The following is a 20,483-nucleotide window of genomic DNA, read 5'->3' as shown; positions in this document are numbered from 1 at the left end:
CATAAATCCATTATCGAGAATGCATCCTAGCTCATCACCTAGTCCTTAAAAGAGAGTTTCACTACTATACTTTTGGGTCTCAGAGCATTAACCTATTTCCTTAAGTCAAAAAAATATTTTAAAACATATTCTAAACCCACTCCCAAAATAATTAATATTAAAATAATTCTTAAAGACTACCGATTTCTCTAGAATTAATTAAAAAAAAACCAGAATCCTATAACCATGAGATAATTCAAAATTTACACCAATAACTGAAAATTAAAGATTGCCATTTGCTTGCTCCTATCGAACCTTATGGCCTTTTCATTACGCCCATCGTTTCAAGATCTCTCAATTATAAAATTAAAACACTCGGACGTTTATCGCAAAACCGTATAAATCGACTCCACAAAGATATGGTCCTCTTCGGCTGAGCTTCGCATTTCCTGAAGTCGTCGAGTTCTCTAGGGTTTTACAGTGGTTTCTGCGCGCAGTTTCAGCAAGAGGAGATTAAGCCCGCGTCAAATATCTCTGGCAATCACTCAAATGGCGGAGGTTCGAAACCTTTTGGTTCTTTTAGTCTCCACCGTTTTTGCTTTCATTTTATGCGAACAACGCAGCACGAGATTTAGCGTTTTTTTTTTTATCCTGGCGCTGTTTTGATTAATTCCATGTTCGACACTTCGATGTCTAATGCGTACTTCATTGTTATTTTTATCGTAAATTTTGATCTAAAAGTAAATATCTATAGGGTATAGATATAGAGTGCACTGTTGTCCAGTATTTTGCTTAAGCCCAACTGTCCATGGGAATGCTTAGCAGTCTCAGCTGTGAAAACCCTAGGTTAACAGTAAACTGCCGTAAGTTAGACCTTCGAAGAGTATGCGTAGTGTTTTTTTAATTTTTTGGTCACACAAAGTGGAGAGGGGAATGCTGAGCAAGCAAGCATACTCACCTGACAACCAATCCAGTCAACGTTGTAGGGGAAGGCTGAACAAGCAAGCATACTCACATGACAACCAATCCAGTCACCCCTGCCTTGTGGCTCTCCCAATTAGAACAAGGATCACGGTACATTGGGATTTATATGCTATCCCAATCCATTCCTCAACCTATGTGGGATAGTAAGTTTTGCTGTAAAAACCTGAAGACGTAGGTTGACAAGTAAAGGTTGGAAGCCATGATCGTAGGTGGTAGGATTTTAGGGCTGGTTGATATCCTGATAGGATTTTTTTAAGGTCTCATATTTCGGATGTCTCTTATACTGAGTATCTTGTTGTACGATAAACAATTATGCTTCTCTTTGTTTATTGCCAATTAATTTTATTACAGTCTACCTTACATTGTTCAAACTTCAACTAAGAGAAAGTGACAGCAAGTTCCACTGCGTTTTCATTAATCCTAAATGAAATCTGCTACAGAAAAGAAAAACAGAAAATAAATTCATTGCTGGCTGTTGAACTGAATGAATTAAACCTATACTCCTGCCTTCTCCTTTAAAGACTAGGTACAATGAATCTGGACACATGCACAACAATGCCTTAACTGAAGGCTTTAACTTTTAATTGCAGTGTGCTTTTCTTGTATGGATGGACAAGCCAAGTAAAGTGAGCCTCTACTTGAGATGATCTGAGCTGTGCGAGCATGCTTTGTGACCTCAACTGGACTGTATGTGACTTGCCTAACTGAACTTAAACAAGTCAAATTAGAAAACTTCTCGAGTAACACTGGAGTAACACATGTAAACCTGCTGAGGGTAACATGCAAACAGTTAAGGATAGATTGTTGGAAAAAGAATATCAATCGCTCCTACATAATCTAATGTGCCATACTGTTGAATCAAGAAGAGAGGAAGTGCGCCCTCACTGTACAGATCAAGTTGCTGTAACTGAATCACCTAAATATGTTCGCAAGTGCACCCAGATTGCCACACATGTTCCTAGGCTGTAGAAGACTGAGATACATCTAAGACTCCTACAAAAGTGTACTCCACCAATCCAAATCCCCCCCTCCCCTCCTGAGCGTCATAAACTTCCCCTTTGCCAGAGGCTTGGTCAAGTTATATACAAAAGTATTGATCTGTTTGGATGTACTCTTGGGAAAATGCTTTCTTTTGAACCTTGTCCTTGAAAAAATGAATCTAGATGTCATTGTGTCTGGAGCCATCATGGATTACTACATTCTCAGAGTTTGATACAACTTTGATTGCCACAATAAACCACAATAGGCTCCAACAATCTCGCCTGTTAGCTTTGGAATCCATTTACAAAGCCGAATGATTTCACAACAAGCAATGTTGGTTGCCATGTACCTAGTCTTTTTTGAACTGAGTGCTATGAAATTGTCTTCCCATTGAACTAGGAAATTGGTCATGAACCCTATTACTGCTCAAACTAGCAAGGGACCTAAAGGGGATTCCTAAAGGGCAAATGCTAGGCCAAGGGCAACAAATGGAGGCTTAGCCCATCGTCACCTCAACTAAGGCTCCCTTCTATTTACGGAGTTTCGCCGATGGGAGGAGACATGGTATGTTATGGAGTCACTAATGAAGGATAAGTCAATTAAAGGATGTGGAGTGACCCAAATAATCCCTTTCCTGGAAGAGTTAAAAGGGTAGAGCTTGCTTGCTTTCTAAGCAAGGTACAATGTCTTATAGGGAAAGGAAAGGAGAATTTTGAGGGTTAGGTCTATGGGATATGACTTATGAAGGAAATTCCCAATCCCTAAAGTCCTTAGTGAAAATGGTATCCTGGATGGTTCTTGAAGGATTGTCTTTTCAAAGGAATAGAACCACATGGGACCAATCGGACCCAGTCTAGGGCAGGGGAGAAGATTATGGCAATCAATGATTATCCTTAACCTAGACAAGGTATGGAAATTGATCAAAGAAAGAATATCCCTTAAAGGTTTGAATTGATCCACCAAGGTACTAATGTTACAGCAAAGTTTGATCCCGAAGCTAGGGCTTGGCTTATCTTCCAACTCCACTGTCAAAATGGCTTCAAATTTGGAGGAGGCCTTGAGGAGACACCAACGCAGGAGGACCTAGTAGATCAAACTTTTTGGAGGGCTAGTTCATCGAGAAAAGGATGCCCTAAGTGACCCAACTTGGCTAGACCTGGGGAAAGGTGAAAAAAATGTGATTTTAGGTGACCACCTCTTGGTAGACCAGTGCCTTAGTCTTGGGAGAATGGAGTCTATGATGAATATGAGTGAGGACCTTTGGTCCTTGGACAAGGAGGCCTCAAGACTACTTCGCTAGCTTTCTAGGTCAAAGAGAAGCAATCTTGCAACTTTTATACTTCGATGCACAAAGGAGATGGCTTATCAAGGTCAATCCATTGTTAGAATTACCCCTAGGAGATTTCGTTCACATTACATGGCCCATACATTGAGAGATGCTTCTCAATTACATGGCTAAAATTATGTTTTTTTATAAAAAAAATAAATATTTAATATATTTTTTTACAACGATCGAGTCATTGAAATCGAGCCGGCTGAGTCATTACCGTTTCGGAGTCGGAGTCGGAGTCGATCCTCGGCCGAGTCGGAGTCGGAGTTTTAAAACTATGCCTTAGGCATCCCCTGCATCATGTAAATAAAGTGAAGGTATAATTGGGGAAATCCTTTGAAAAATAATACTTATTTTAACTTTAAAGTCCTTTTATAAATGGCTTTCTTCAACTGACTTGATTGTATAGAGTAATATATGTTTGTGTTTGTGTGCATGTGTGTATACAAACACACATTGGGTGGTAGGTGCTAAGGAGATATGTATGCGTGTATACATATCAACCCAACCTATTGGGGTGAGGATATAAGTGTGTGTGTGGATGAGGATATGTGCATTATTGCAATTGATGATAAAAATTCCATCTAATTCTAATCATACGAGACCATCAAAGTCATTTGATGAAAGACAAAAGGACTTTAAAGTTACACACGTGCATATCTCCTCACACACGACCACACACCCTCCTGGGAGTGAAGAGATGCGTATGCGTGTGTGTGCACAAAGTTCTTGAGTCATTACATCTACTATTCTTAGCTTTCGAGGTTTGTATTCCTGAGTGTTGGAAATACTGAAAGGGGGTGAATCAATATTTCTTATCAATTAGTAAATTTATTAATTTTTCAGAGCAAGAGTATAGTGCACAAGAGATTTTAGCTGGAAACCCTTTTGGGAGAAAAACCATCGAACACTTTTTTAATAATTTTTAATGAGTACAAAATAGCAGTGTTGTTAAAATCGCGATTTTATCGCGCTTTTTTCACCAGACCGCATAAAACGCGCGTTTTATCCCAAAAAATCGCCGGTTTTTTTTATAGCGCTTTTTTCCGAAAAAATCGCGATTTAAACGGAAAAAAGCGCCGAGGGCGCGGGCAGCGGGCTTTTAATAAGGAAAAATGAATTTTTTTAAGTCATTTCTGACTGTCGCCGCGCGGAGGAGGAGGAGAAGAGCTGAAGGGTTTGGGTCGACTTTGGGAGCGAATCCAAGTGTTTTTAGGAGAAATCCAAGACAAGATCACCAATTTGTCCATAAAAACGGTATGTAGATTAATTTTTTTTTGTTTTGCTTCTTTAAAAACTTTGTTTTTCATTGTTTTTAAAGAATTTTTTGTAATTTTTCATTGATTTGGGATGGGTAATTTGTTATGACTATGAGAACCAATTTTTTATTTTTATTTTTTCATTTTTTTTAAACATTGTTTATGTTTTTTGAATTTTCATTGTTTTTTGGCATTTGCCATTGGCATTTGGTTGGGTAACTTGGGTTTGGAAATTGGGATTTTGGAAATAATTAACTTGTAATTTTGTAAATGCTAAATTGTAATTTGTATTATGTAATCCTAAATTCCTATTTCCTAATCCTTATTTTTCCATAGGTTTGCAAATTCAAAATTCAAAAACAAACATGCCAAGGAAATTGGATCCTTTCTGGGAATATGGTGAACCTAAAGCTCCGAATGATAGACAAAACTTGAATTGCAAGTTGTGTGGAAAGGAGATAAGCGGGGGGGTGTACAGGTTGAAGTACCACCTTGCACAAATCCCTGGACGTGATGTGGGGCCCTATATAAATACAAATCCTGAACTTATCCAAAGAGCCATGAGAGCATTGGGAGAATTAGAGCACACTAGAGAGGCCAAAGAAGAACTCAAAAGGCAACTAAGAAGGTCAGCTGAAGGAAGTGGACCAAGTGGCACTGGTTCTACTGCAGCGTCAGTCAATCCGGTAGCTGCATCATCATTTTTTGTTCCTCGAACCACACCTGGTTCACAACCAACTATCGGTTCAATGCTAAAAAGAACTGAAAAAGAACAAGCTGATAGGTTGATGGCAAAATTTCTCCTCTGGAGTGATATTCCTTTCAGCATTGTAAGGAATAATCCATTTTTCCAACCTGCTGTTGATGCTATTGCCAGTGTTGGCCCGGGGTACAAAATCCCTTCTTATCATGATTTCAGAGGCCGGATTCTTCAAGAGGAAAAGCGTGACTGCACCCAAAGATTGGAGGATTTTAGGGCATCATGGTCACAAACAGGATGCACTATTATGTCAGATGGTTGGACTGACCAAAAGGGGAGAACCCTTATAAACTTCTTGGTTAGTTGTCCCAAGGGGACTATGTTTATCAAATCTATTGATGCAACTCATCAAATCAAAGATGCAAGAACTTTATGTGATTTGCTGGATGTGTTTATTTTGGAGGTGGGTGCAGAAAATGTTGTCCAAGTCATAACGGACAATGCTGCAAATTATGTTGCTGCTGGTAGAATGCTTATGGACAGGCATCCTACTTTATTTTGGACACCTTGTGCTGCCCATTGTATTGATTTGATGTTAGAGGACATAGGGAAAATTCCCTTTGTCAATGATATTGTTGACTCATAAAAAAGCATCACAAAATTTATATATAATCATACATCTGTGCTTAGCTTGATGAGAAGATTCACCAACAACAAAGAGTTGGTGCGCCCCGCCATTACACGGTTTGCGACGAGTTTCATATCTCTTCAATCCCTTTTGAATTCTATGTGGGATTTGAAGAGAATGTTTCTTTCAGAGGAGTGGCGTGCTTCGTCAATGAGCCGCAAACCAGAAGGAGAGGCGGTATGCAGACTAGTTTCATACTAGGAAGACTTCTGGGCGGGAGTGCAGGAGGTGTGCGTCGTTACTGAACCTTTGGTAAAGGTTCTTCGGTTGGTTGATGGTGAGAAGCCCGCAATGGGCTATTTGTATGAAGCCATGGACAGGGCCAAAGAAGCCATTCGGTCCTACTATGATGATAAGGGAGATGATGGGTTTCAGAAACAACTCCTTCTATGGGAAGTGATTGATGAGCGATGGAACAACACACTCCATCGTCCCATTCATGCTGCTGGGCTTTTCCTGAACCCTGCATTTTCTTATGCATGTGGGTTTGATTTTGATGCTGAGGTCGTGGAAGGATTATTAACCTGTGTCCAGAAGATGGTGAGATCTCCAGAACAACGTATAGAGATCTCTAGACAAATTGAGACATATAAGATGTCAGGTGGCACATTTGGCTTTGAGATGGCTGTCACTGATAGGACGATTAAAATGCCAGGTATTTTTTAGTTTGTACTTTGTAACTTTGTTTCAAATTTCATTGTCTCTTCAAATTCCATTTTTTTCTTATGTTTATTTAAAATTTTATTTGTAATTTTGTTGTAGACGCATGGTGGAAGATGTATGGTGGCAGAGTACCCCTTTTGCAAAAGCTTGCCGTACGCATCCTCAGCCAAACATGCAGCTCCTCAGGATGTGAGCGCAATTGGAGTGTATTTGAAAAAATACACAACAAGAAGCGCAATAGGTTAACACTTAAACATTTAAAATATTGCAAATTTCCAAATAAATTTTTGAATTCATTAAAGTTTTAAACAATATTTTTTTTATAATATTAATTATTAATTATTATTTCATGAACTTTGTACAGGTTGGAGTCCCATAGACTTAATGACATGGTCTATGTCTACTACAATCTTCGATTGTGGGTGAGGCAACTAGAGAGGACACCTGATATGGAAGCCATCTCATTGGATGGGATTGACACCACTGCTGAATGGAGGGTTGAGACCGAGAGGCCTCTCATGGATCCCACTGATGATTGGTTAGTGCAGGATGAGGGGGAGGAGGAGGAGGAGGAGGAGGTAGGAGCAGGAGGAGGAGGAGGAGGAGGAGGTGACACCGCCTACCCGGGCTACCACTACCACCAGTAGAGGACGTGGTCTCCGTCTACCTCAGCCTCCTGTAGCTGCTACTACTAGTTCTTCAGCTTCTAGAGCACGTCAGACTCCACTGCCATTTCCACCAGCACAGGCACCAGCTTCTACATCTAGAGGGAAAGAGAAAGCTGTGCCATTTTCTCGCAAGAGGGGCAAAGGAAATCAATAGGATTAGACTTTCATTTTATTGTATATGACATTATGACATGATGAGATACATTATCATATTTTTTGTTGATATTTTGAGGCTGAGTTGGGACTCAGGACTTACTATTCAGGACATGATTCAATGTTATGTGTGATTTTAGCGCTAGAAATGATATTAAACATCTTATATATTAGTTTTTTTATCATATTTATGTGTCAATGTATTTATTTTATGTTGTAGATGGTTTAGATATTAAAAAAATTGAAAAAAAATGAATATTTTTGTGCCAAACGCTTTTTTCCCGCTTTTGCCGATTTTTTCCGCTTTATTCCCGGCGCCGATTTAATCCCGCTCGCGCTTTTAACAACATTGCAAAATAGGCTTTGGCTCAAACTGGAAGGGAAGCCCCAACTCCCTAGTACTCTAGAAAAGCGTTAATTTTATCAGGAAGCTTAGACTCCTGAAAGGAAGCTGCTCCACCTTGATTTACTAGGTTCGACTGGAAGAACGCTGCAACACCCTGGTTTTATCAGCTACAACTGATAGGATGCTCCAACAGAATACAAACTCCAACTTACCGTATCACCACCCTGCCACCCTGAAATATTTTCAGGCTACAAACTGAAGGAGACTTCACTCTTCTGCCTTGCACCACCAAACCACCCTGAAAAATAAAAGTATAAAGGAATAGACTGTGGACTCCCATGCGAGGGATAATGACCCAGTTACACAGATATTCAACAAAGCTTCAATGATGACTCAAATACAAAACTCAGCCACTGCAACTCAAACTCAACTGCTGTTATATTTCACTAATACCAGACTTATTTAATACTGTTGCAAGAATGATGTGATACTGTAACTAAGCAATAATAGCCTCTAGTATCAGTAAGATGAAATCAAGTACCTGATGCAATGATGTCTGAAGATGAAACAAATTACTGAAGATGCTTTTGCCACTGCTCTTACTCACTGAAGCCTCTACAAGTTGTTCTTGATTTTATTGAAGTACATATGTCACTGTCAACTGATGAATATGCCCTTAAAATGCTGATACTTCTGCCCTTCAAACTTCACTTCTGTAGCTGAATCTGATAAGGGAACTTGTGCCCACAATTTAAAGAGAGATGAATGACCCAAGTAAACCCTTATACACTGAGCAACCCTTGAACAAACTTTATGAATTCTCCATGACTTGTCAACTCTTGTGATAAAACAGAGTGATGGACTGTATCTAGGAAAACAAGCAAGTTCCCTCATCCCACAGTGAATAGCAAATCATACCGACTGTTGATGTCACAGATCTGAGGAGAATTTGCTTCAGCTCTTTGGTCACAAGTTAGGGCTTGTCAATACTAACAGAAGATTGCACTTACAGGGGCTCATGAATTGTGCTTCAAATTATGCCACACAATTTGCTTTAATTTTGTTCCAAGAAATTCTGAATATCAACAGGCTTCAGGCACAATGAAGATCCATGGTTCCTCTGTCATACTTGTTCAGATCAGACCCAGAGATCCGAAAACCTCAAAATGTTTGCCCTCAGATCAGCCTTTTGAGAACCCAACGGACAGCCTTGGTAATGTTTGATCAGGTGCCAAAAAGGTATCACTGAGTTGATACAGGGAGGGCCGAAGACAAGTTCAGAGGAGGCTGTCTATAAGAGCTGAACAAATGGCCTTCAAGGATCTCAGCTAATTACAAGAACCAAATAAATATAAACCCTAAACACAGTCCTTCAAAGGTTCGGCCTGTGGTTTAAAAGCACGATCTTTGACTGGTTAGGGCATCACAAATCAGCCTTGACAAATCCTGTGGATGGCAATGAACGGCTTCTGAAGTTTCGTGGAAGAACCTGTTGATATGGTTTCCGAAGACCAAAGCTATTGCAGAGATGTAACTCTAAAACTGTGCCACATCAACCAGCGTTTCAGATATGCATATTGCCATATTGTCAAGGGTTTGCAGCAGAATTGTGTGCCAAAGAGAGGGCTGAGTAAGGTCTTCAAACAACTGCCTCAGAACCAATCTGAAGGAGGGCCAAAATGCCACAGTGATGCACAAATCCCAGCAAAAACTCTTCAGAGATGAACAGAAATTAAGGATGAAACGAACTGCCTCAGATATATGCCTCAAAGGAGGCCGAAAAGTGATCAGAAAAGGGACTCCAAGACCAGTGAATATAATAGCCCATGAAAAAGAAAAATTAAGGCCAAAAATCTTTTGAAAAATTGACCTTTAAAACTTCATCATTAAGACTACACAGGCTGCAGAGATGTCTCACATCAGATCAACGTACAATACATGCACTTGTGAGGGAAACGGGTCTCTTTATATAGACCTTGAAGAGTGATCATTTGAGGGAGCTGGCTTACAAATTGGAGGGAGAATTTGAAATTTAAATTCTGTATTTTTTGGAGGCAAAAACCCACATTCAATTTTGGGGCCGACTTGTATTTGTGTAGGGATCCATTTTAATTTAAGAGTACCATAAAAAATTTAGTTTAATTCTTCAATAAGATTCCTTCTTGGCCTCATGACTTGAGTAATTTGCTGGCTAGTAATAAACTGCCACATCATCTAGCTTATGGGGACATTGACCACAACAAGGGGGCTTTGATATTTTGAAGGGCATAACTTTCGATTCGAGTGCAGCCTCGTGGCGTGCTATATACGTTGGAATCGTCATGACAAGGACCATCCAATGAAGGTGATCTTGACCCCAAATATTGTGATTTGCCGTGTCGTATTGGTCCACAAAAACGGGGCTTCTTCTAGTGCAGCTTGGGTTGACATCAATGACAACCACTTTTCAACACTGAGAGCAATACTAACTGATTGTATAACATATACTATGAAATGCTCTAGCAATAAGAAAGACCAGATGTTTATCATTAAATTTTAGAACTTTCTCTCACAGCTACAATCAATGCATTATATGGAGGACACTATTCTATGTAATTTTAGCAAACTTCAATAAAGATCTTTCTTTGTTCCTGCTTCTAATACTGTGCCAAAAATGGAATGTGTAGGTAAAGGCTATCAAAACTGAAGAAGGGGCTAATCAAATGACAGGTATGTTTGGAGCTTGCGCTCTTTTGTTAGTATTCAGAACATTTATTTTTCACTGTATTTGCAACACAAAGCATTTGTTCAGCGGACTCTCGAAATAACGCTTCTTGGGGTTCTTTCCCTTCAGGTCAGGCCCCTAGAGTAAAAGGTTCAGAAGTTTTTGTTGGCGGCCTTTCACAAACTGTGACTGAAGACATGATTCGTGAGGTTTGACTCTGTCTACATGATTTCTTATCTCTGAAGGTTTTTAGGAATTGAATGGGAAAATAACTAGTCAGATAGATTATGTGCATTGTGGATATCTAAGACCCAATACGAGATAGCGAATCAATATCAACTTTCCATAAGTTAGACATGATTAGAAGCCTTTACTTCTAATCAAAACAGTACAACATCATTGATTTTGCATAATGGCATTCTCTCATTTTAGTCATTCATGTGAACCTTGCTTAGGATTGAGAGTTGCTTTGTGTGGGCATGAGTTGTTTCTGAAAAGAGTTGAAATATGATTAATGAGTTGTAAGTCCATCCTCTTAGAAGCAATTGAGTGCTTAAACCCATTTATGCTATCCTCCAATTTCATCTACTACTTAGTGCTAGTCAATGTCTGATAATAATTGTCCAATACCCCGAATCTAAGGATAGAAGCTATTGAGTACTTAAGCCCACCCACGCTGTCCTTCAATGAAGCCCATGCTCATTCTGGGCAAGAATTGATTGACCCTGTTTTGACCCAATAAATCTCCATAGAAGCTCCAATTTCAATATTCATCTACTACTTAGTGCTAGCCAATATCTGAAAATAATTGTCCAATACCCCGAATCTAAGGATAGAAGCTATTGAGTACTTAAGCCCACCCACGCTGGCCTTCAATGAAGCCCATGCTCATTCTGGTCAAGAATTGATTGTCCCTGTTTTGAGCTAATAATCTCCATAGAAGCTTCAATTTCATCTACTGCTTAATGCTAGTCAATATCTGATAATAAATGTCCAATATCCCGAGTTCAAGTATGGGCAGATGCCTTTTAGGTATTGGTTTTCCTTAGATGGAGGATGATCGGCCTTTATTTACTCATCCTCAAGAAAACCATTCCATCCTGGCATGGATTTTACCATCTGTATTAAGGAATGCTCAAGGAACATTTAGTAATTTTTTTACGAGTATTGACTGGTACTGTATTTAGGTCACTTCTACGTGATGTATTTTAATATGGGTGTCAATTTTTTATTGGAAACCATTAGCTATAGGGATAGGAACACATCCTTAGCTATTTCTGATCCAAACAAATGAGTAAATTAGAGCACTAGTCAAGTGAGTGACCCTAGAGGTTACTAAATGTCACTAGTGAAATGTTTGCATTATTGTGTTCCTAAACCCAAGAGGTTACTAGATGTCAGTTTATGTTTATTTTAATAGGTCCTTACATTTCCAAACATTCTTTTTGTCGACAATCAGTTCAATCTTTTTTGCATGGCCTGCAATAATAACTGTAAAATGTAGATATATGAAATGTTGCTTGATACACTCTTTGTTCTATAAATATGCTGACTTGAGCCCATCTGTAAATATAGTGATTATTGCATGAGTGCTACTATTATGGAACAATGGACATGCAGAGGAGAAGAATGACACCCTTGACACATTTTTCACTCTTTTTAGAAGTCAGTGTGCAAGTTGCAAGAGAAATATGAGCAAATATCAGCAAATGAAGCAAACAAATAAGGTTAATTTAACAATTTGCAAAATTCAATTAAACGACTGAGGGCAAGGCAGATGTAATTTTCGTTGAGTTGACTTAATTGTTATCAGCATTGAACTAGTAATGTTGACTCTAAAGAAATGCATGGTTGCTTCATTTAATTATTGAATAAATACATGTACAAAGTAATTAATTGTCCTGGTTTAGCCTCCAAGTATTGTTGTATCATATCGAAGCTAAAATTGCAAGTAATAATCAGGGCAGAAGTGGCATGATAATGCGAGTATAATTTTATTCTTTATAGAAGAAGAAAAATGAGCCAGTTGTGATGCCTTGTGAACTTTCTTTGTGTGAAACTACTTTGTTCCAGGATACATTAGATGAACCTGATAAAAATCAGAATGGGAGCAGGGTTAAATGGCTTGAACCTTAGGTAGGAATGCTAGAGGAAATGCTCAATCACATAACATTACCTACTTAAAATGCCATGAAAGACACACTGATTCATGAATGTAAAAGTTTCAGGGCCATATTCAGCAACCTAGCTAGAGGTATTGGGCTTATTCAGAGGGACAGTGGGTTTGAAGAAGCAGGTTATTAGGAGCCAAAATAGGTGTAAAAGACAATTTCAGAAATAGATTCTTAGAAACAGAAAAAGAGTTAATGAAGCATCAATGATCATATAATAACACATCAGATAATCTCATAAACTAGCCTGAATTGCAAATTTATAAGTGCACAAACATATCATAAAGGTTGTCCCTTTATCATGTGGAAGGGAAGTTATCCTGTTCTTGTAGTCCAGGGTTAAAGACTTAAATTATATTCTGGAACCTTGTAATGAATACTTCTGTCCTGCTTGCATATCATGCTTTGAACTCCCAGATTAAACAAATAAAGCTATTTCTTGGGTCTCCCTGTACAATGGCAGAACCCAAGTAATAAGTAACAAACAATATTCCATTGGTCATGTGAAATTCTCTTGTTCTGTTTGTTTTTATTTAACTGATCAATATTTGCTGCACTCTAAGAGCCCTCTCTGTTTATTCCATCCTATCATCTATAGACTATTGTTCCATTTTTGAAACCAACACGTGAATATTAACAGCTGCTTGATAGTTAGATGAATGATTATTTCAACATTGTCTGTCCTTCTTTGTCATTTAAAGTGTGCAGTCTGTTCTGGCATTTGTGAACTTTAACAGCCAACCCTCCCTATGTAGAATTTGTATAAAGTTAATAGATTGGATGATGCTACTTTGGATTTGTTTGTTATATTTAAGACCATTAGAACTCCGTATAATGCTGTGGTGGCGGGCTTTGGTACTTAATGCATCATAAAATTAAAAAAAAATGAAAAGACAAAAATGCATAATTCGTATGCATAGGAGGACTATATTATAGTATGGAATCTGGATTGGCCAAGAGAATGTTGTAAAATGTTCTCATTTGAAGTTAGTTAATTTGTTAATGGTACTAATATAGGAACTTGAGAAAGTAAGCGCTGTATGCTTACATGTTACATGTTTAATTAACCTTTGAAAGCTCGTCTCAGGATGTGGCGAGCTGCTTCTAGCATCAGAGAGAGGATAGTGGGTCCTAGGGTGAAACCAATTTTGAAAATTGATAGGAAATCTGATTATATGGAAGAGATTATAAGACAAATTAAAAGTGGATCTAAACGATGTTAAATATTTTCATACTCTTATTTAATAACAAAATTTTAATTATGAGGGGATTTGTTATCCTCTGTTTCTAGTAGGACTTATTTAAATGAAAAACAGGTTTGCAGTTTCTACCATCTTGTGTGCATGATGTTAGTTTTCTGATGAACCTAGCACCCGATATTTAATTCCTAGCATAAAACTTATTGAATAAACACACATTTAGGTTCCTAACAAAATATTCAGCGGAAGCAAAAATAACGATTGCAATCACAACGATAGAAACAGGTTTCCGCCCAACAAGTTTTTCATTAACAAAGCCGAACTTACGTGGGCTCCCTTCTTGGGATAATGGCCCACCCGGGAGAATACAAAATACAATAACCTGGATCTGATCCAGCAGATCTGCCCTAGATTGTGTTCGTTTTCTCATGCAGATATAGACCTCTACCCTCCCTCGGACCCAACACACCGCTAATTGAGATGCCTTTCTCAATCTTGTGCTGCTGTTGCATGTCTTTCTCCTCTCCCCAGCCTTGCTTTTATAACTTTACATTGAGCTAAATCCATAACTCTAATCCTAATCTCATAGTGATTGATGGCCGAGATTAGATCTCGTCTCACTTTAGATCAACGGCTATGTTTCTTTTGGCTCAGTAAGTCAACATATTAATGTGTTTTTTCCTAAGTTAGAGTTAGGCTAAGTTACATCAGACACTTGCTCACACTAGAGCAAGTGTTCTAATGAGAATGTGGGCGACTTCTACACACCTAAACACAAGGCCCTTGCAGAAGTACCTGCCCGAGCTACAAAATTCAACACATGATAATAACTGACTATCAGCTAATGGTTAAATCTGGTTATGATTCTAGGGGATGATAATTATAAGCTCAACACTATTTGAAATGTTTAATGAACCATAGTTCCCATTGTGGTGTCTTTATGGATGGAGAGGTGCATGGCATATAAAACACAGCTTTTAATATTTTGAACTTTGAAGATTTGAGTAACGAAAAATATTTGTAATTTGTGTTTTAAATAGAAGAAAATAATCTGTTGATAACTTTTAGGAGTTTTTGATATTTTGTAGAAGTGGTTGTGAAGAGGCAATATTTAAAAATTCTTACTGTTGGTGTTTTCTTGCCAGATATTCTCATCCTTTGGTGAGGTTGTAGAGATACGCATGATGAAAGACCAGAATGGAGCTTTGAAGGTGATATGATTGGATATTATTATCAATATAATAACATCTATCTGAGTGGAATTGTGACCAGAAGATTTTTAGTTTTTTTAAGTATTATAATTTAATAATTTATTAATGGTTTATCTAAAATTTAAATTACTGAATTTTGTCAGGGATATTGTTTTGTTCGCTTCTCTACGAAAGAAGCCGCCGTGAAAGCTCAGAAGGAAATGAATAACATAACAGTGAGTAATTTTTTCTACAACTGGTTAGCTCAATGTTTTTCTTCCTAGAAGTTTTTATATTCATTACTGGTACCCTTTTTTTGTTTGTTGAGTGACAGCTGCTTATAATGTTTTGTACTGGCAGTTGCAAGGAAAAAGGATTGGGGTGGTTTTGTCCTCAGACAAGGATACCCTGTTTCTAGGGACTCTTCGCAAGGGTGCGTAAAATTTGTTTGGGTATTTCTTCAATTTGGTTAGTGTGCTTTCTGTGTTAATGTGGTAATGTCATTCACTAAATATTTATCGTTGGGTATATAATGAACCCTATATTTACTTTAATTTTTTTATTTTATGTTCATTTATAATACGACAATAAAGTCATCTCCTCTTTATAATTGGCATTTGGCCTACATATATGAGCATTTGAATTGTTTTTGTCTTTTATAGAGTGGCTTCCCGAAGAAGTGGAGTCAATGGTTCGCCAAGTAAGTGATGGGTAGTTAAGCTCATTTATTAGAGTCTATCTTTGATTTATTGCAACCTGTGATTTCTGCACTGAAAGTCATGTTCAGGGTTTGTATGGGGTTGTGATTTTCAGGCTTTTCAGGATGTTGTTTCTGTAGAGGTTGCCATGCCTCCAAGTACTGGAGAATCCCCTCCAGACAAGAGGAAACTGACGCGAGGGTTTGCTTTTGTCCACTTTACATCACATGCGGTAAGATCATGGATACGACATGAAGATAAGAACTATACAATGGTTTCTGATTAGACTGCTTGGTGGAAGAATACAATATTCAAATATAGGGCTGCTGGTGCTATGGTTAGATCTTTAATATATTATAAGTTATAACATATGTTTAACTTGAAGAAAATTTTTGGAAGCATGAAATAAACTATTTATGCATATCTTCTTGGGTTTATGTTTAACTTGAAGAAAATATTCGGAAGCATGCAATAAACTATCTATGGATGTCAACTTGAGTTTTGAATGGTTGTCTTATACATGTTATATTATTTTTATGGCTAACATACTGATTCGAGCAACTATTTCCTTTTTTTGGTTGGGTGGCTAATCACAGAATCTCACGTCGGCCATGGCTTTCATTGATTTCTCAGTTACTTTCTCTGAATTTTTTTCTTCCTCTCATCCGCAGTTGTTTGTTGAGTCTTGGTGGTGAGACCTTTATCTTTATTATCAGAGGCACGATTCATAATTTTCTGTTGCAATCTTGGCTCACATTGTAATTTCCATCGAACTTTGACTTCTTTGCATTGATGGTGGTGTCAAAAGGAATTTGAAGCCTGCCTGAGAAATGTCAGTTTGTCATAATCTGGTGAATCCCAAACATGCCTAATGATTGGTCTTAAGCTTTGTATGAACTTCTTTTCATACCGACCTTTTAACTCACCTAGAGTCTGACATATCCATTTGGAACTTAATATAAGCTAAGAGTCCCAAATGTGGAAGGTAAGGTTCTCTGTAATGTAATATGCTTTTTGTTCATCATCACAATTTGTTTGCAATTTTCTGACTTCTGCAGATTACTGAACATAATAGAAACTTGCTAGGCTTAGCTTTTCCAATCAAGAAATTAGATCTTATAAATATATGACATCAGACTAAGCTCAAAAATTATTACTCTCAACTTATGTCATCATACGTTCTGTATTTCAGAGCACGAATGCAGTTGTAGGACATGCTTTTTCTTTGTGTGCATATGATTGAACTTTTCATTAAATATTTGAATGAATGTTGTATGATAATACCTACCATTTTTTTCAATTCAGCCATACTGCTGCAGAAATCAAAAGTTAGCATGTAGGGAATCCGGTTTAGCTTTTCCAATCAAGAAATTAGATCTTATAAATATATGATATCAGAATAAGCTAAAAAATTATTATTCTCAACTTTATGTCATCATACATTCTGTATTTCAGAGCAGGAATGCAGTTACAGGGGATGCTTTTTCTTGGTTTGCATATGATTGAAATGTTCATTATATATTTGAATGAATATTGTATGATAATACCTACCATTTTTCAAACCAGCCATACTGCTGTAGAAATCAAAAGTTAGCATCTAGGTAATCCGGTTACATAAATTTCAGGCATTCATATCTGATTGTATTAAGTATAAATACCATTCAGATTGCAAATTTCATATGTTTTGCAATCTTGGTAGTGATATACCATACATGAATTCGTTCAGGTATGTATTAGTAGAATATGTATCCAGATATCAGAATCATTAGGAAATATCCCCATAAATCATATTCATTAGAAAACATCTCCAGAAATCAGTATCATTAGAAACAACTCATGTTCTCACCATCTCATCTCAAGTCGATCTCCTTATTTGAAATGTCTCTCTTTTGATCAAGAAAGAAGGGCTTCTCAATTAAGCATTAAGCCCAATCTAAATATCCTACCAATTTGATCTGGTCCATTGGGGAATTCCATCACAGGCCGCAGCTCGTGCACATCGAGTAGGGAGCAGACCAGACTTTATGCTTGGAGGTAAATGGCATCCCATAGTGGATTGGGCTGAAATTGATCCGGAACTTGATCCTGATGAGATGGCAAAGGTATCTTGTTTGTTTTTGAGTGGATTTGTCTTCATATCAAGGACACATAATTGAAAGTTTTACTTTCTAAATTTGTTATTGTATTTATACCTTCACAGGTTTAGTGTAAATATCCTTGGTACCTTTTGCTGCTTATTTATGATGCGCTTTAATGCAGATAAGAGTTGCATTTGTTGGAAATCTTCCAGATAATAGCAATGAGGATTTCCTAAGAAAACACTTTGAGCCTTTTGGGAAGGTACTGTTTTCCTCGTTGTATCAAAATCCTAACATGAAATATTTGTTCTGTTAGCTGTTGTGATAATCATTATCTGAATTAATATGTGGAATATCTTATTTACTATGTCCCAACAATTGCTGGTATGGATGCAGTTGGAGAGAGTTGCAATAGTTAGAAAAAGTAATACGCCTGTCGGATTCGTCCATTTCGCTGCACGTTCTGTAAGTCCTTTTAACAAACAATGCAAATATTTCTGGAGATAGAATTTGTACTTTATTATTGCAAACTAAAGAGCAAAAGTACTGGCTGTTAACATGTAACATTTTTGCTAACCTTCACATAAGATAAGACGAATGCTTGCATAAGATATTTTCTCTCCCCAAAATTTTGTTTTTGGTTAGCATTTATTTATTTACAAGCTGCAAGCCAAGATGCTCTCATCCTGGAAATCAGCCCTCAATTTAGAGGAGGTTAGGTTTAACTGACACCCTTATTTGATCCAGTATGTAATTTCATTTTCCATCGAATCACTTTGACAAGGTATGATTTAATTTTCTGTTTGAATCTTTCCATTCCGAATGTTACCCCCCTTATCATAACCCCCTTCATTCTTATAGCTGTCGTCCTTATCACTGTTGGCATTTTAAAAGCTTCCTTGGATTAATGTTGGCTAATATTTTTGGTTCTGTTATTCCACTTGGTGATGGGCTTTGCTATTGGGTTATAAACATGTGTTAATTTTAGATAACAATGGTATGTTCTATGCGTGCAACAATTTTTAATGTTCTTTTATTAGCCCAATATCAATTTCACTTAATTTCCAATAGAAATAACATATTATATATACCATTAGTTCACATTGACAGTAACTGTAGATATAACCATAGTTTTAAAAACCGGCCACAAAAACCGGTAACCGGTCTAACCGGCCGGTTGGAGGCCTGGCCGGTCCGAACCGGCCTAACAAACCCGGTTTATTACCTTATGTGCCCAAAAACAGGCCCTAACCGGTCAAAACCGGCCGGTTTAGGGCGGAACCGGCCGGTTTGTAGCAAACCGGCCGGTTTATGGACAGCATTGTTTCTTATGTCTCCAACATATGGAAATGCTTGCAGGTGGTTTCTACTATGGGAAAACAAAGAGTAAAACCATCTCTTCTTCTTGCTAAAATAACTACTAGCTCCTTGAGAAAGGTGCCCACTTCTCAGAAGCTTGTGATCAGACCTAGATCAAGCTCACTTCAAGCCTCCACACCAATTGCAAATTCTCTGAAATGTTTGCAGTGAATCAAGATCAAACAATGGTTAATTTTTGCAAGGAACAACAGTACATTGTGGTGGATTGTCCTTGTTAGACATATTCAGTCCTTTCTAGAAACTAAACTGAAGCAAAATTCCATGGCATCATTGAAGAAGAATTTGTGATCCTTGAAGTTTGAGGTACAATACTCCTGAGATCATTTAAAAATCATATTGAAATTGTACTTGTGGGTGAGGTCATGAAGTGCAACATTGATGAATCCTCTGGATGTTTTGACAAGCCCAAACTTGTGACCAAAAAGCTGCAGCAAATTCCCTTCAGATCTGTGATATAAATAGTTGGTCACTGTAGGACAAGTTCCTTGATCAGATTCACCTCTAGGAGTGAAGTAGAAGGGCATATGTATCAGCATTGATAATCAATATTGATTGATATCTTCAGGATACTTTCATCAGTAACATCTATGATTCCAGCAATGGTCTGAGTCTAAACATCAAGCTAATTTTCTATCTATGATCCTTGGCTGGTAGTTAACATGACTAAGTATGCAGAGTTTCTAATATTGCAAGGGTTTGTGTATTAACCTTCATTGATGCCATATTACTGTGCCAGCCATTTATGGATGTTAGCTAAGATGATCACAGTGACATGTATTATTGAGTTTATTGGCAAGCTTGTTAAGACAGAATATGCTCGTTAGATTCTAATGATGATGTTGAATTGATGGGCTAGTTGTTACACTGCTTGATGTTATTAATGAGTAGAAGTTTCTTATTGTTGAATACCTAATCACTGTCAAGAATCTACTAGGGTTTTCATATGTTGATCAGATTTGAAGTCTATGGCAATGGAAATATCATCTCATTGATCAAAGTTGCAAGATACGACTAAGACTGCTAAGCTGGGTGGATCGTGTGGTTGGACAAAGTGCAGCTGAGGCCTGCAACTAAGTTTTGACAGTGACATACAATTGTTGGGAAAAGACAGAGTTTGTTGATGGTCTGTATCAGTCTCCAGTGTGTGTTTGTTTGGCTTAGTGCACATGATGATATGTACCTTCAGCAGAACTATTGAGGTGCTAGGGTTTCATGCTTGATGTTGTTGTAGCAGAGTTATAGTTGAGCTGTTGGTATATAAATGAGCAAACTTTGCATATTTTGTCTCTATTGGCTTGGAATCATGGTTTTA

The 20,483-nt window shown here is 37.7% G+C and overlaps 2 protein-coding genes across 2 annotated transcripts in view; both read left to right on the top strand.

Annotated features, from left to right (window-relative positions):
* The first annotated feature begins 518 nt into the window (after positions 1–518).
* LOC149242387 (uncharacterized) overlaps positions 519–20,483 on the top strand; it is a 63,872-nt gene continuing 43,907 nt past the window's right edge. The window contains exons 1-11 of the mRNA XM_089374231.1: positions 519–537; positions 10,418–10,460; positions 10,585–10,664; positions 14,971–15,036; positions 15,180–15,251; positions 15,376–15,448; positions 15,678–15,715; positions 15,829–15,945; positions 17,696–17,815; positions 17,973–18,053; positions 18,188–18,256. Coding sequence (XP_089230357.1) covers positions 529–537; positions 10,418–10,460; positions 10,585–10,664; positions 14,971–15,036; positions 15,180–15,251; positions 15,376–15,448; positions 15,678–15,715; positions 15,829–15,945; positions 17,696–17,815; positions 17,973–18,053; positions 18,188–18,256 — 768 coding nt within the window. The 5' untranslated portion in view covers positions 519–528. The remainder of the gene's footprint in view (positions 538–10,417; positions 10,461–10,584; positions 10,665–14,970; positions 15,037–15,179; positions 15,252–15,375; positions 15,449–15,677; positions 15,716–15,828; positions 15,946–17,695; positions 17,816–17,972; positions 18,054–18,187; positions 18,257–20,483) is intronic.
* LOC149242388 (uncharacterized) lies at positions 6,164–7,395 on the top strand. Its single transcript, XM_089374232.1, has 3 exons — positions 6,164–6,576; positions 6,684–6,825; positions 6,949–7,395. The coding sequence occupies exons 1-3, from the start codon at positions 6,213–6,215 to the stop codon at positions 7,229–7,231; spliced, it is 789 nt and encodes a 262-aa protein (XP_089230358.1). The 5' UTR covers positions 6,164–6,212; the 3' UTR covers positions 7,232–7,395.

Source organism: Pinus tabuliformis, chromosome 8 (genome assembly GCF_031772625.1).
Source record: "Pinus tabuliformis cultivar Carrire ecotype Pingquan chromosome 8, CPIR1, whole genome shotgun sequence".
Taxonomy (NCBI): Eukaryota; Viridiplantae; Streptophyta; class Pinopsida; order Pinales; family Pinaceae; genus Pinus; species Pinus tabuliformis.
The sequence above is the reverse complement of the archived record's forward strand: the minus strand, read 5'-3'. Positions and strand labels throughout refer to the sequence as shown.